Here is a 13,656-nt window from a genome sequence, read left to right as displayed (position 1 = left end):
ATATGCTGCAGGTACTACACACCGAGCTGGAGAATGTTGTCGGGGACAGGGATGTCTGGCTTTTCCTCTTGGACATATTGCTGTTAAGACCCAAACTTGGTTAAAAATAGCTTTTGACTTGCAACTGCTTTTCAGAATGAGATGGCAGGGATGTAACAGAAAGGTTCACAATGTACTGTAATTTGGAAACAGTTTTTAGTGCTGGGGTGTGTAATGCAAAATGGAGCTTTGACGTTTTTACGACAAAGTGAATGTAAGTTTTGTTCTAAACAGGTTTCTCAGATATGAACTGAAGGCAATTTAATTACTTCATGCATAGTGGTCATTACAGTGGACAGCATACAGGTGAATACAACCAAAACAAATGCACAAGTCTAGAAAAATGCCTCGTAGTCTTTTACCGAAGACAACGTGCTAAATCTGACGCCACTCCAATTTTGTTCACATTTCGTGAATAAGGAAGTACTGCCTGGTGTCTCCTTCAGAGGTGTTTATGTTGTTTCCTTCAGCAGTTCTTGGTGCAGCGCCACCACTGGCGAGGAACAAACAGGTTTTTCAAAGAGTTTGACTGGTTTGACGCAGTATAGTGGGAAAGCGGATCGCACCGGCTGAAAAAGCAACAAATGTCGCAGTCTTGAATGATCGTTGCAAACATACATGAAAAACTCTCATATTCTTGGGTAAAAAACACATTTTCTTGAAAAATATGAAAGAATGCCAACCAGCATTCTTGCACATTATGCCTAATAGCTTTAAGGAATTCAAGCACCAGCTGCAAGACATCCGGTTTGCATTTGCGAGGCATTTATTCACAATGTATAAATAAACAATATTTGGAGACAAACTACAAATAAAGCTGTCCGATATCAAACATCCGAGCAAAGCTGGTGTGGTAGGAACTCTGCTAAATACTTCCTTTTTGTTTATTTTAAATGCAACCAAGTACTTAGTGCTTTAACTTTATAGTAGTAAGCCCAAAGAAAAATAGACATCTGTAACTTATTAACTGTTTATACCCAGTGAGGGAGAATCACATATCCTGTGACTTTTAAAGCTTGCTGTGAAACATAATGGAAAGTTTTATTTATCACCAAGCTACAATAAAACTGTGAAGTTAAGGTTTGTAAACTGAGTAATAAACTGAAACGTGACACGGACCATCGGGGCGTGGCAGAGTTAAACTGATTTTATTTATTTTTTTTTAATTATTATTCATTAGAGCTAAAACACAAAAAGAGAGAGAGCGAGGGAGAGAGAGAGAAGCAGGAAAACAAAGTGCAAACATGTGACCACCACTGCCCGTCTGGTGCTTCTCCAAGCTGAGCTGAAACAATTACATTTCAGTGAAGCTGTTAGAAATAATTAAAAACGTATTTCTAAAGCTGCGACAATTCCTCTGTAATTTTGCTTTCTGAAGTATTTATGACTCACACACACACACACACACACACACACTCACGAAAAGAACATATGCTTGGCTAAAAAAAAACAATAAAAACATAAAAAAACTAAACAAAATACATAACAATGAAAAAAAAACATAGATGATCCTGAGAGAAGCATGAAATGTACCAACATCCCAGCTGTCAAAGAAAAAAATAATCGTATGAAAAACAGGCAACATAACCAAAAGCCAAAACATAGCGTGAGAAAATAGGAGACCTCTGGCATGACTGACAACACTCCACTGACGTGTTTCATATCCTCACATCCACCAAAGCACATGGACACGAGTGTGCTCTCACAGTAATGATGTAATCACGCCCTTGCAAGAGTCGGTCCGGCATCAAGACACGCAGCCCGCTTCACACATCTCACCTCCAGGCTCTGAAAGCATGTCACAGAACCAGACCAGAGCTGAACACCTGGATCTGCTTCCAGCCTGTCCGTCCTCTTCTGCCGCACACACAGGACAGGTGGCCGTTTGTGCCCAGTGGGGATCAGACTGATGCAATGCCACATATGTCCTCAACCAGAGCGACCAGTGCAAGCCTTGCCAGAAATAGTGGCGGCGATGAACCGGTGACAAGGGGGCAGGGGGCGCTTGAAATGTGAGCAGTGTGTCTGAATAACTTGCGTTGTGCATGCTTGTGGATCTCCTTTGTACCGTCGGGGAGGAGGGGTGGAGGAAGCTGGCTGTTGCTTTAAACAAGAATGTGTTCATTTTAAGGGAGAAGAGGGGAGGAGGAGAGAGGGGGCAGACGGGGGGGGTGAGGGTGAGGGTGTGAGGGGGGGGATAGGGGTGGGGGGATGGCCCCATGTGAAAAAAAAAAAAAAAAAAAAAACAGCTTGAGCATTTTTCATCATTTAAGTACACCAAGGAGGGGAGGAGTGAGAGAGGTGCGGTGGAGAGAGACAGCCTCTTAGAGCCGTGAGGCAGAAGTGATGGACTCAGCCCTCGGAAAAGTGACAGTCTTCTCCCAACCGGCCACGGGCAGCACACATCCTGCCCCGGACTCTCACCGTTTGGCAGGAAAGTAAGCTCCAACATCCGTCTGAAGGTACCCATTGTCTTTTTCTCAGAGTGCACACTTTTCAAGAGGATCTCTGAACTGTTTACTCAATGTTTGCCAAAGAGGGTCTGGGAGGTTGGGCAACTGTTGAGCAAGTGACAGCCTTTTAACCACAAAGTTCTCCACTGCTTGGAATGGACTGAGGTGAGCGTTTCAGAGTAAGACTGGACGAGGAGAGAGAAGATACACGGGTGAAACTTTCTGACTTGGGATGAATTCCTACCAAGGCGATCTCCAAAGAGGTCTGGCAGAAGGGCAAAGCCACTGAGAACCTCCTCAACACTGTGCAGTTGTCTTGTAAGCATTTAGTAATCTTAATATGTTTGTGCATGCATCTTATCCTGTGGGTTTATTTTGCAAAGGGAGTTGAAAGGAAACTGACGGCGGTCGTGATCTGACAGGGAAAGTGATCGTCTCCCCCACGGCCGATGCCTTGTTAAAACCATGTGCCCTGATGATTCCCATTTTGCAAAGGAGTCACACTTTGGCTCACACAGTCGATCTGAGTCACCACAGATTCACCAGTGGTAGCGCAGCATCTGTTATCTGACTCACCGTTTGGTGCCAGTAAATACCGAGGAACATAAAGGATGCTGGTGGAAAAAAAAGAAAAGGAAACGTGACTAACTGAGAACAGGTTTGACTGACGTGTGTTGTCTGCAGAAGTGTTTTTTTGTTGTTGTTGCAAAAAAGCTTTTAAAAAAAATAACATTAAGTGCAATGGCAGTTTTGTAATGTCTAATTTTCATGGGAAACCTTGAGTGACATTTTGCTACTTATTCTAATGAGAGGCAGAAAAAGATAACGTCTTATGGCAAGCATACCGCTTCAGGATGTTCCCCTTGAGCCAAGGGGATAGAGAAACAGGCAGGCTGAATCCCCTCTTTGTTCCTGTTGCCAGAGGAGTGTTTGGATAAAGGGGCTTTGAGGTACAATGGTGGAACTTATCGAAACTGTTCCCAAAGACCCTCTGCCTCCCTCTCTGTGATTAGACCTAAAGCACAGGCGACTGCGTTGGGAGGGAAGACAGAAACCGAGGCTGAGCTGTCTGCAAGTTGAGCAGGTGGTCGAGTTTAATCAGCGCTCCCATTTCATGGCTTACATGCTTAAGGAAAGAGTGATTCCAGTCAAAGCAAGGTAATAGCGTGGATTATGAAAGGCAAATTAAGTTTGACCATGATCCAGAAAACTTTGGGTATCATGCGAGAGACCGTTCTCTGCAGAGCTGGCACTGATTCCTACACGCTGCACAGATCCCCCACTTACCCCCCCCGCCCTCCTCCCTCCCAAAAAGTACAGTGTCCTCATCCTTTCAGCTACTGACAAATGAGGTGCTGTGTGGTCGTGTTGTGATCTCCCCTCGTGGACGATGATGCGATTATGAAGCATTCACATAGAAAGTAGGACATCGGGAACGAACTGGGTCAGTGGATTTATGTTATAGGCATGACACGGATTGGGGCGGTGGTAGTTCTCCGTGCAGAGGGTCTGTCTGCCATTGCCACTAGCTCTCCATATGAGCGTGGCAGCTCACTCTAATGAGGTGATGAAGAATGTGAGGAATGCCATGTTCGGGCTGAAATGAGAGGGGCTGGGGGTGAGAGATACGAGCCAGGCTGAGCATAGCTGCCCACCTTCTAATTAATATGTGCTGAGCATGACCATTCAGAGGAGCAGTGACCCACCCCTGTGCCAGCCCCCCTCTAGAAGTCCAGCACGAGGAGTGGTGTAAACACAGACTTTTCACCTGAGGACAGTTTAACCAAAACATTTTAGTGTGAAGCAGACTTTTTCCAAGACACTGCCAATTCACGGCTCGTCGTTCCCTCGTCTCTATGCCGTGAGCAGCTCAAGCCTTATCTGACACTTTAAGGAACAGTTAATTACCGTCGTTACAGCCCGGTCAAGCACAACTTGTTTTGGCGAACCGATTCCAGGACAATAAAAAGCCGCAGGTTGTTAACAGCAAACAAGGAGGTGAAGGCTTTCTGTTGTTCTCTCTGGGAGGCTGCGGACAGGTTAATAACAGGTTGCCTCCGTCAGGACAGATGGGACTCTCTTCTTCTCCGGGAGACGGGCACCCAGCGAGTGTTGCGTTTCTTTATCTTTTTCTTTTCTTTTTTTTTTTTTTTTTTTTTTTTTTTTTTTTTTTTTTTTTTTTTTTTTTATCCCCAAAAACACGCTTGCAGTTATGCAGATGCCATACCTACAGAGACGCATTTCAACTGCAAGCTGCAAACACTTCCCTTCCTCATCATCTTTGAAGTGTGGCGAAGCCCAGAGCAGGAGATTCCACGTTAACAATGTCTAAAACGGGACTCCTCCTCAGCAGGGGAAATTACATGGCTGCACACAGAGACAGGCTCATGTTCCAGGGGAGAAACCGCAAGACCCACTGGCCAAATACACTCATCAACTCATCAACACATTACGAGGAACAAGCGCTGAGATGCTCTGTTATCCTGGTGTAGGACGATTTGTAAGCTATTATTTCCGTTTTGTTAGAAAATCCTCTATGACATGTGACTATTTCAGGGAGCGCTACAGCCATACCTGCGGCTGCCCTCGCTTTGCCAATCAGCACTTGCAGGAGTGATGTCACCGGGTGCCGGCTTTGTCTGCAGTTAAGGAATTCTGACATCTTTAATACTGTGGTGCCAAAAAGATTGCCTAATACAAAATTAGAAGAAGACGTGACCTTTTTAAAATTCCATTTCCCCTTTTTATTTCTTCATGAACGTTACATCACGTTTGGAAAGAGTCTATGAGTCTATAGACTCTTAGAGTACATGGATTCTATGACGAGCAGTAATTCGTCCCATGCTAAGATCTTCTAAAAAAGCTTAACAATGATTTGAAGAAAATAAGACGAATATTCTGCACCACAAACCCAGGAGGTTTTCATTAACCGGATTACAACATGCATTTACTTCATCATCTGTAAGGGAATTAGGAACACTGCACTTAAATGGAGTCAGCCCTGTGTCTGAAACGGTAGCTTTTCCAATTCATGTTTCCCCATCCTGTTTAGATTACATTTTCTACTGCTGGAATCAGTAATCAGAAAACGCGATATGTTCTTACATTAATTTGCTAATGTGTTACAGACACATCTCCATATGGAAGTTGGTAGTTCTGCATCATTTCAATCACTACAAACTTCCCTCGAGGCATAAAAAAACTTCAACAAAAGCAATGCAAGTCTCTGTATTTGAGAATTCAACGGATTTGGATTGGCACGGCGCTCCCACGGTCCCTCTAGTTGTTTAGCCTTTCAACAGCCACACACTTTGGTTTATTTTTTTTTAAAACAGACTTTGAACTTACTAATAAAATTTCTTTTGTTGCTAAGATGGCCTTACTGACCGCAACCAGACTGTGAGAGCATGATATCCGACTTTGTTTCATCCCACAGGGATCACTGCATTTTGGGTTGACTCACTCTGTACTTGAACTACTTACCTTATTATCAGAATCAAACAACATAATGATGAAAGACTGCTTGAACTGGCTTCTGGTATATTTTAAAATCAATTTTAAAATGAGCATTTTATGTACTGGGAACAGAGTATGTATGCAGGGTTAGGCTAAAGCCGAATTGGGCAGAGAATCTGGAATAATCCACCAACTCGAGTGAAATCTGTTTATACAAGCATTTTGCTCTGATTGAATAGTATAGAGTGTCTTTGAGTATTCTATTTTAAATTATTACGACTGGTTTCAATTACTATGTTGTTTTACTGTAGTAGATTTTTGAATGAAACAAATTAAAGGATGTTTTACACCCTTGAATAAATCAAACATGAAGCGTTGATTTCGCCAAGGGTCGTGTTCTTGAGAAGTGCTGCATTTCTCCTCTCTATGTCTCCACTCTAATGTGCTGGCTTCGTTCCCGCATATTACATAACAAGGCTAAAACATTTTTTGACTTTGTTGCCCTATTCTGTGCTCAAATCTCCGAGAAGGATAATCTGTGTAGAATCTGTGCGAGGATCCTTCTGCAGTGACTATCGGACAATTTATAAGACTTTATGACTGAACAATTAGACTCCGGAGGTGCAAGGCTCAGAAAAGCACCATATTCTGACCTGCAGCAGCTTTCGCTCAGGTTCCCCTCATAAGTTCAGTGACTCATTATGCTTATGCAGCAGTTACAGTGGTCTGTGGCCCTTTTTTAACCCCATGTCTATCAAGACTACATCATATTCAAAACCTGCAATTACTGGTTTTAATAAAAAGAATAATCACTCATTTGTTTGAGGCCAAACAGATGAGAAATTTAAAAAAAAATTTCATTCCTCTGAATGAAAGTTGTGGGTTGTTTCAAAAAGGTCTGCTAACAAGGAAAACATATCTCAGAAAAAAAAGAGTCTAAAATTAAAAGAACAATACCAAACATTGAATCAGTGATTCAGTCCAACAGGAATTATGTTATACAACAATCCTTTTACCATGATGTTACATAATTGGAATTGTCTTTCCGTGCTAGCATGTCATGAAAAGAGGCTGCAGACCTGACTGATGCAACCCAATCAGTATTTAAAATAGCCACTTGGGTTGCATCATCCCAGCAGTGCCTCAGCTTTTCCATCTCCGGGCCCCGGCAAACAAAGCAAGAGTGTTTGTGCGTAAAAGACAGACTGTGGTAGTTGCCTAAAGAGAGCCAGAACCAGAACAAAGCAAAAACACTCGCCTCGCAACAATCTATCTGATTAAAAGAGATCGGGCACATTGTTAGGTAGAATAAATATTGTCCTTGGCTTTCAGACAGCAGGTGTTGCTTTTGATTGCAGAGATCACATTCAAACATGTCAGGCTGGAAGGTAAATATTTTTTCAATGAATTACGTTTTCCTTGTGTGCCACTGAGAACAGAGCGGGCACCATGCAATTTCTGCATTGCACATCATCGGCGTCCCGCGCGGTTATTATGACGTGGGAAGTCAAAGTAGCCGCCGTTGCGCTCGGCGGCACATGTGAACAATTTCCCCTCAGATTATGTGCTCTTTTTGGTTGGACCAAGTATTTTAAGTGCCGAAACCTGCTGGTGTTTAGATGTTAATGCACAGTGCTTCTGTGTTTGGATGTTTTTCACAATTTACAAGTGAGTGTGCCCCGACAGAAGGCAAGCAACATCTGCTTTTAATGAGCAGAGCAGTGAATGCGCTCGCTCGTCTAATGTCAAACAGGTACTGGTCGTACAAGAAAAAAATACCATTGCTTCCTGACATGACAGTGTTCAAACTAAAATGTAAAACGTATGATGACATGATGTAACTAACCCTAACTCTTCTTGATGGAAAACAGAAAACCAAGAATCATTCCTTCTGCTGCTGCAAAAACATAACATATTGATTATATCCGATAGTGTTATAGATAACGATGGTTTACTTTGATTTTGATTCTGAATTGTAGTTTTTGACAAGAATATATCACCTGCTAAATTTATGGGTTAGGGTTAGTCTTAGAACAGATGAATAATTTGACCTTTTCACTCTTCATTCTGCTCTTCCCAGTGTTACAAGCCGGTTGATTAGTCAGGCTGTCTCCTCCGGTAGCCAGCCTGGGATTGGAGCTGCTCTGTTAGTTTCAAGTCTGTTTGTGTGTTTGAAGGCCTGAAAACTTTTCCAAAAGCCAAAGTTGTATTTTAAGGAGCAAAGGAAAAGACTTTTGTAAACTAGCTGAGTATCAGAAGCCTATAAGAGCGATGCCCCACGTTATGCTCAGTATAGCCACAGAAAGTTCCATACACTCTGACACCGAATCTATTATATCATTGAAAAGACTTTTAAACCACAGAAATAGTACGATGGAAAAGTGTTGTACTTTTGAAGCACGGCTTTTTAAAACCTCGATACTGACGAGCATCCAATGGCGAATGTCAAACTGATGATGTTTCAAAATCCTGACAGTTTCGCAGCATGAGCGAAAATTGTGAATGCCTTGTATGGTGGATCAACAAGGACAATTTCAAACAAATATTTGTAATCATAATTTGATTTGTGTTCTTATTAATTGTCTACAGGTTTTGGTGAATTGGACAATAACACATGGAGCCCCCTTCAATGGTCCTGCTGGGGGTCGTTCTGGTTTATGGACTAAGTTGGGGCGTCCAGCAGACACAGGCAAGTCTGTCGGACAATAGCCAAGGCAAGCATAAGACCCAGGAATTTGGGAGCAGTGAGGATGATTTGGAAGGAGAGTTTTTGTATGCTGGGAGGAGCAAACGTGCTCCAGCTGAACAGCCACAGGACAAGTGTTCCTACACTTTTATCGTGCCTCAACAAAAGGTGACTGGAGCCATCTGCGTGAACTCCAAGGAGCCCGAGGCCATGCTGGAGAATCGGGTCCACAAGCAAGAGCTGGAGCTGCTGAACGTGGAGCTCCAGAAACAGAAAAGGCAGATCGAAACCCTTCAGCAGCTGGTGGAGGTAGACGGAGGTATCGTCAACGAGGTCAAGCTTCTGCGGAAGGAAAGTAGAAATATGAACTCCAGAGTGACTCAGCTGTACATGCAGCTCCTCCATGAGATCATCAGGAAGAGAGACAATGCTCTGGAATTAGCCCAAATGGAGAACCGGATCCTGAACCAAACCTCAGAGATGCAGCAGCTCACCAGTCGATACAAAGACCTCGAGCACAAGTACCAGCACTTGGCTTCCCTAGCCACAAACCAGTCAGCCATAATTGCCATGCTGGAGGAGCAGTGCCAGAGCCGACACCCTCCCCGTTACGTTCCCGCCTCGCAGCCACGACCTCAACCTCCTCCGCCACCATCTCCACCTCTCAACAAGCCTTACCAGCCACCTTACCAGCCACCTCTCCTTCCACGCATAAACAACCCAATCAGCAATGAGATCCAGAGCGACCAAAAGTCTCTTCCGCCCCTTCCTACAATGCCCGTTGGTACACACAGCCCATCTACCACTGACAAACCGTCTGGTGAGTAACTTAAACTCCTTTTCAGATGCTCTCTTACAGTTTCTATCCTGAACACTGGATCAAAACAAGAACCTTTTGTGTCCGAGTTGCCTAATTACTATTCATGAGAGAACAGTTCTTTTGCCATTCTTCCAGAAAGAACGATTTTAAAAAGATCTCACGCATTCCCCAGCACAAAGGACTGGTTGTCAGAACAGAAAAGCTGTTGTCCGTCGTCTTTTTCAGATGTATATCTACTAATGGTCATCATTAAATCCACAAAAAACACAAAGTATACTAGCAGGGTACATGTGTGTACCAACATGAATCACTGGCCCAAGGTCAAATGGTTTTTAAAAACACATGTAAGTAGATTTTAAAACTGATGTGAAGGGTGTTTTGCATGGCCTATTACTTTCTCTTTGCGTTAGAAATCTACACTTTGTTTAAAAAAAAAAAACGGGGGAAAAATTTCACACGCGATTTCCCTAATGACTAGTGGGTGTTTTTAACCTTTGACAGTTTACTCTAATGCTTACCATGAGACTGGCAACCTTTGAATTGACTGTTTGAAGGCGGACGAGTCATTTCTTGCCCAGATCCATGTTGCTAAGACAAGAAAAACCTTTGCAAACCCTTTGCGCAAACAGACAGCTGCATACCAAGCAGGAATACACAATACAGTGCGGAAGAGACAGACGGAAAGGGGAACAAAGCGGGAAGACGAGAAAACCAGAGGGGGTGAGGTAGGTACAGAGATACAGGGAGTAGGTGATGTCATTTGTTCCACCAGGCGAGAATCAGTCATATGTTCCACCGAAGGAGCAGACTTTATCAGGCAGAACAGAGCAGGCCAGGACAGGGCAGCTCTCTGGCTTGTATCTGCTCAACAGAGACATTCCTGAGAATAGATGGGTGGCTGAGCACAGGCCAAGAAGAAGATTATCATCCAGCCTCGTTTTATAGACCAAAAACAATTTTTGAGGGGATTGAGGGGAAGCCCTTCACTTTCAAACTCCATCTCGTTTCATTCTCGGCAAACGCTTTGCTGCAACCCTCTCGGCCCCTTTCTCCCCTCTTTGTGTGATCCCAGTAAGTCCATCTCTAATTCCTCTAACTGTATTTAAACTCTCACTATTCTGTACCAGTCGGCATCGCACGCTAGTGTTATATCAGGAAAACGTAAACACTTTCAAAACAAATTGTTGCCAGGGAGCCAGCCGGCGTTTGGGGGTTTTCTACATCTCCCATTAGATGTGAATAAAAATTACACTGGCACACACACTCGCACACACGCTCGCACACACGCACACACAGACACACAGTAAAGCAATAAATCCTCATCATTCCAACTATAATAGTTCCCATAACCTATTGTCTTCAACCTGAGTAAGCTTTTTGGCAAATAAACAGAGCATGAAACAGAGATTTGTCAATCTGATGTCAGTCCCAGAGGATGATTTTACACCACAAAAATGTGCAATTATACTGAAAATAACAATAATTAAAAATAAACACTATAGGTGAAAATAAGTCAAATAACAATGCTTGACTGTTGATCTCTATGAAATACACGATGGAAACTTGCTGCTACCGTTTCATCATTCATCCGGTAGTCAGGATTCCCTTTGCCCTTTTGCCAGTGTTTCTTTTGGCTGTGTAGCCCAGCAGTCATTTCCCTCATGAGAAAAGCAGCCAAAGTCAATTTTACGGTTCTAACAAGAACTTTTGTTGAAAAAAAAAAAAAAAAACAGCAATGCCTCCTTGTGTCACTGTAACTCTCTTCGTTTTCTAATATTTCGACGTATACCGCTGCAAGTGATGGAGTTTGACACGGTGCTGATGTTTTCTTCAACTCTCCCCGACAAGGTCCGTTCAGAGACTGCCTGCAGGCGCTCGAGGACGGCCACACCTCCAGCGGCATGTACCTGGTGAAGCCAGAAAACGCCAACCGCCTCATGCAGGTGTGGTGCGACCAGAGACAGGACCCGGGCGGCTGGACGGTCATCCAGAGAAGGCTGGACGGCGCCGTCAACTTCTTCAGGAACTGGGAGACGTACAAGGTGCGACAACTTCACACCAAGTCGAGGCGCTCATAGTTTGGAAGGAGGCTTACGAAAGGTGTTTCCACACCACCAGATGGTAAAAAGTTCAACTAATGAATAGATTGTTGTTGAGCTATTGCAGTTAGATCCTTGGGAGCTGCTGACTCTAATTTCCTTGCATTCACTTTCCTTTAGGACTTCTTTTTATTCCAAGGCCAACAACTTACAAGAGTGAATTCAAGATTATATCTTTGTTCGAGGCAGCAACAAGCTTATTTCCTTCACTTTTGAAAAGACTCTTGAATGTTGTACTGACTGTGGTACGTTTCTTCATGAAGAGGAATGCCTCCCTGGTTCAAGGCACTCCAGGCCAACTTAGCGTGAAGGCAGCCAGATCAAAGAAGTTAGAAACCGTTCAGATTGTTGAGTTTCTCACTCGCTGTAGTGAGTCCTGCTGTGCTGCAATAACAATAAAACAGTGGAAACATGGCTAGCTGATACCAGCTATAAACTTGACCCGACGGCTCCGTTAATAATCACGTTCCCTGACGACAAACAATAGAGCCGAAAACCGAGGCCGCCCCGAAAAAGGCCTGTGAATCAATCAGTCGAGTTTATTTATACAGCACGTTTCAGCAACACGGAGTACGCGGCTATCCTGCAGGCATCCCCGCAGACATGCAAACAGGCAGCGCAAAGCTCAGCCCAAACGATGCAGTGAGGGTTTCCCAATCGCTCTGACTGTTTTTCTTATCTCCTCGCTCCACAGCAAGGATTTGGCAACATAGACGGCGAGTACTGGCTCGGTCTGGAAAACATCTACTGGCTGACGAACCAGGGAACCTACAAGCTGCTCATCACGCTGGAGGACTGGTCTGGGAGGAAAGTGTTTGCAGAGTACGCCAGCTTCAGAGTGGAGCCGGAAGCTGACTACTACAGGCTCAGAGTGGGCCGGTATCACGGAAACGCCGGGGACTCCCTCACCTGGCACAACGGCAAACAGTTCACGACGCTGGACAGAGACCACGATGCGTACACAGGTAAAATAAAACAGTTTGGCTTTTTAAAAACAGATTGCAGAGCATCATTTGTCATTATTGGAAGGATATTATTATTATTATTATTTGCTATTTTCTAATCTTTTCAGGAAATTGCGCTCACTATCAGAAGGGAGGGTGGTGGTACAACTCTTGCGCACATTCAAATCTGAACGGCGTTTGGTACAGAGGAGGACACTACCGCAGCCGCTACCAAGATGGAGTCTACTGGGCAGAGTTCAGGGGAGGAGCCTACTCACTGAAGAAAGTAGTCATGATGATCCGTCCGAACCCGAACACCTTCCATTAGGGACACACGTGGAGTGGTGTTGTTTTCCATCACACGAAACTCCCTGGCATCATTTCCACCAGACCAAGACAGCTCTCAAAAAAAAAAAAAAAAATAAAAAAAAAAAAAAAAACAAAACATGATCCTGAAAGTGCAATATTGAAACATCAGGGTGATGCTGGTCTCCCCACCAAATTAATAATATGTTTAATAATAATATGTTTTTTTGTAGCTGTTTATTTTTATTTTATTTTTTTCTTGTTTTGTTTTTCTGTTTCTGCTTCTCTTTTCACTACGGGATATTTAAAGAGTGCGCATTGCTCCAGAGTTGTTTTAGCTCCACTTTGGCAGACAGGGGGTGTCGGTAGCTGTGCTTTTATTCGGTCTGAGTAGCTCTGCATTAATATCTATCTTAACAAGCGAAGGAGGTCGACACAGGAAATGTATCCAGTGATTGTTCTTTAATTTCATGCTAATTATGTATTTTACTTCAAGCTGTGTAGTTTCCAGTAACACTAAAACAATTAACTTGCAACAAAGACTCCTATGTTGTGGCACATATTTTACAGTGCACACTACAAGATATTTGTAACCTTCTTTTCTTGTCTTCTTTTTTTTTGTTTAAAGGAAGCCACAAATTGCCATACAAACACATAAACATTTTATCAGTTGTTGTTTCTTTTCAATTAAAAATCTGGTGGAAAAAAAAGAAAAAGAAAAATCTACCTATTGCCAAGATTTAATAAAGTAAATCATTCATCTTTTGGTAAATATTTTTGAAATTGTGAATTGCTTAAGCAGGTATCCGTAGTTGCTTGTGAAACCCGAGCACCGTATTTACTGTATAAATGT

General features: G+C 43.3%; 1 protein-coding gene across 2 annotated transcripts; it reads left to right on the top strand.

Annotated features, from left to right (window-relative positions):
- The first annotated feature begins 2,348 nt into the window (after positions 1-2,348).
- On the top strand, positions 2,349-13,429 carry angptl2b (angiopoietin-like 2b). Of its 2 annotated transcripts, none has more exons than XM_015043056.1 (5): positions 2,349-2,501; positions 8,538-9,454; positions 11,303-11,496; positions 12,248-12,518; positions 12,626-13,429. In XM_015043056.1, the coding sequence occupies exons 2-5, from the start codon at positions 8,563-8,565 to the stop codon at positions 12,823-12,825; spliced, it is 1,557 nt and encodes a 518-aa protein (XP_014898542.1). In that variant the 5' UTR covers positions 2,349-2,501; positions 8,538-8,562; the 3' UTR covers positions 12,826-13,429. The 2 variants fall into 2 exon arrangements, with proteins under 2 accessions (XP_014898542.1, XP_014898541.1); XM_015043055.1 differs by having other exon boundaries at positions 2,349-2,810.
- Positions 13,430-13,656: the final 227 nt, after the last annotated feature.

This window comes from Poecilia latipinna, unplaced genomic scaffold, assembly GCF_001443285.1.
Source record: "Poecilia latipinna isolate Pla-1442-1.1 unplaced genomic scaffold, P_latipinna-1.0 Scaffold613, whole genome shotgun sequence".
Classification (NCBI taxonomy): Eukaryota; Metazoa; Chordata; class Actinopteri; order Cyprinodontiformes; family Poeciliidae; genus Poecilia; species Poecilia latipinna.
Note: the sequence above shows the minus strand (reverse complement) of the source record. Positions and strands in the feature narration are given on the sequence as shown.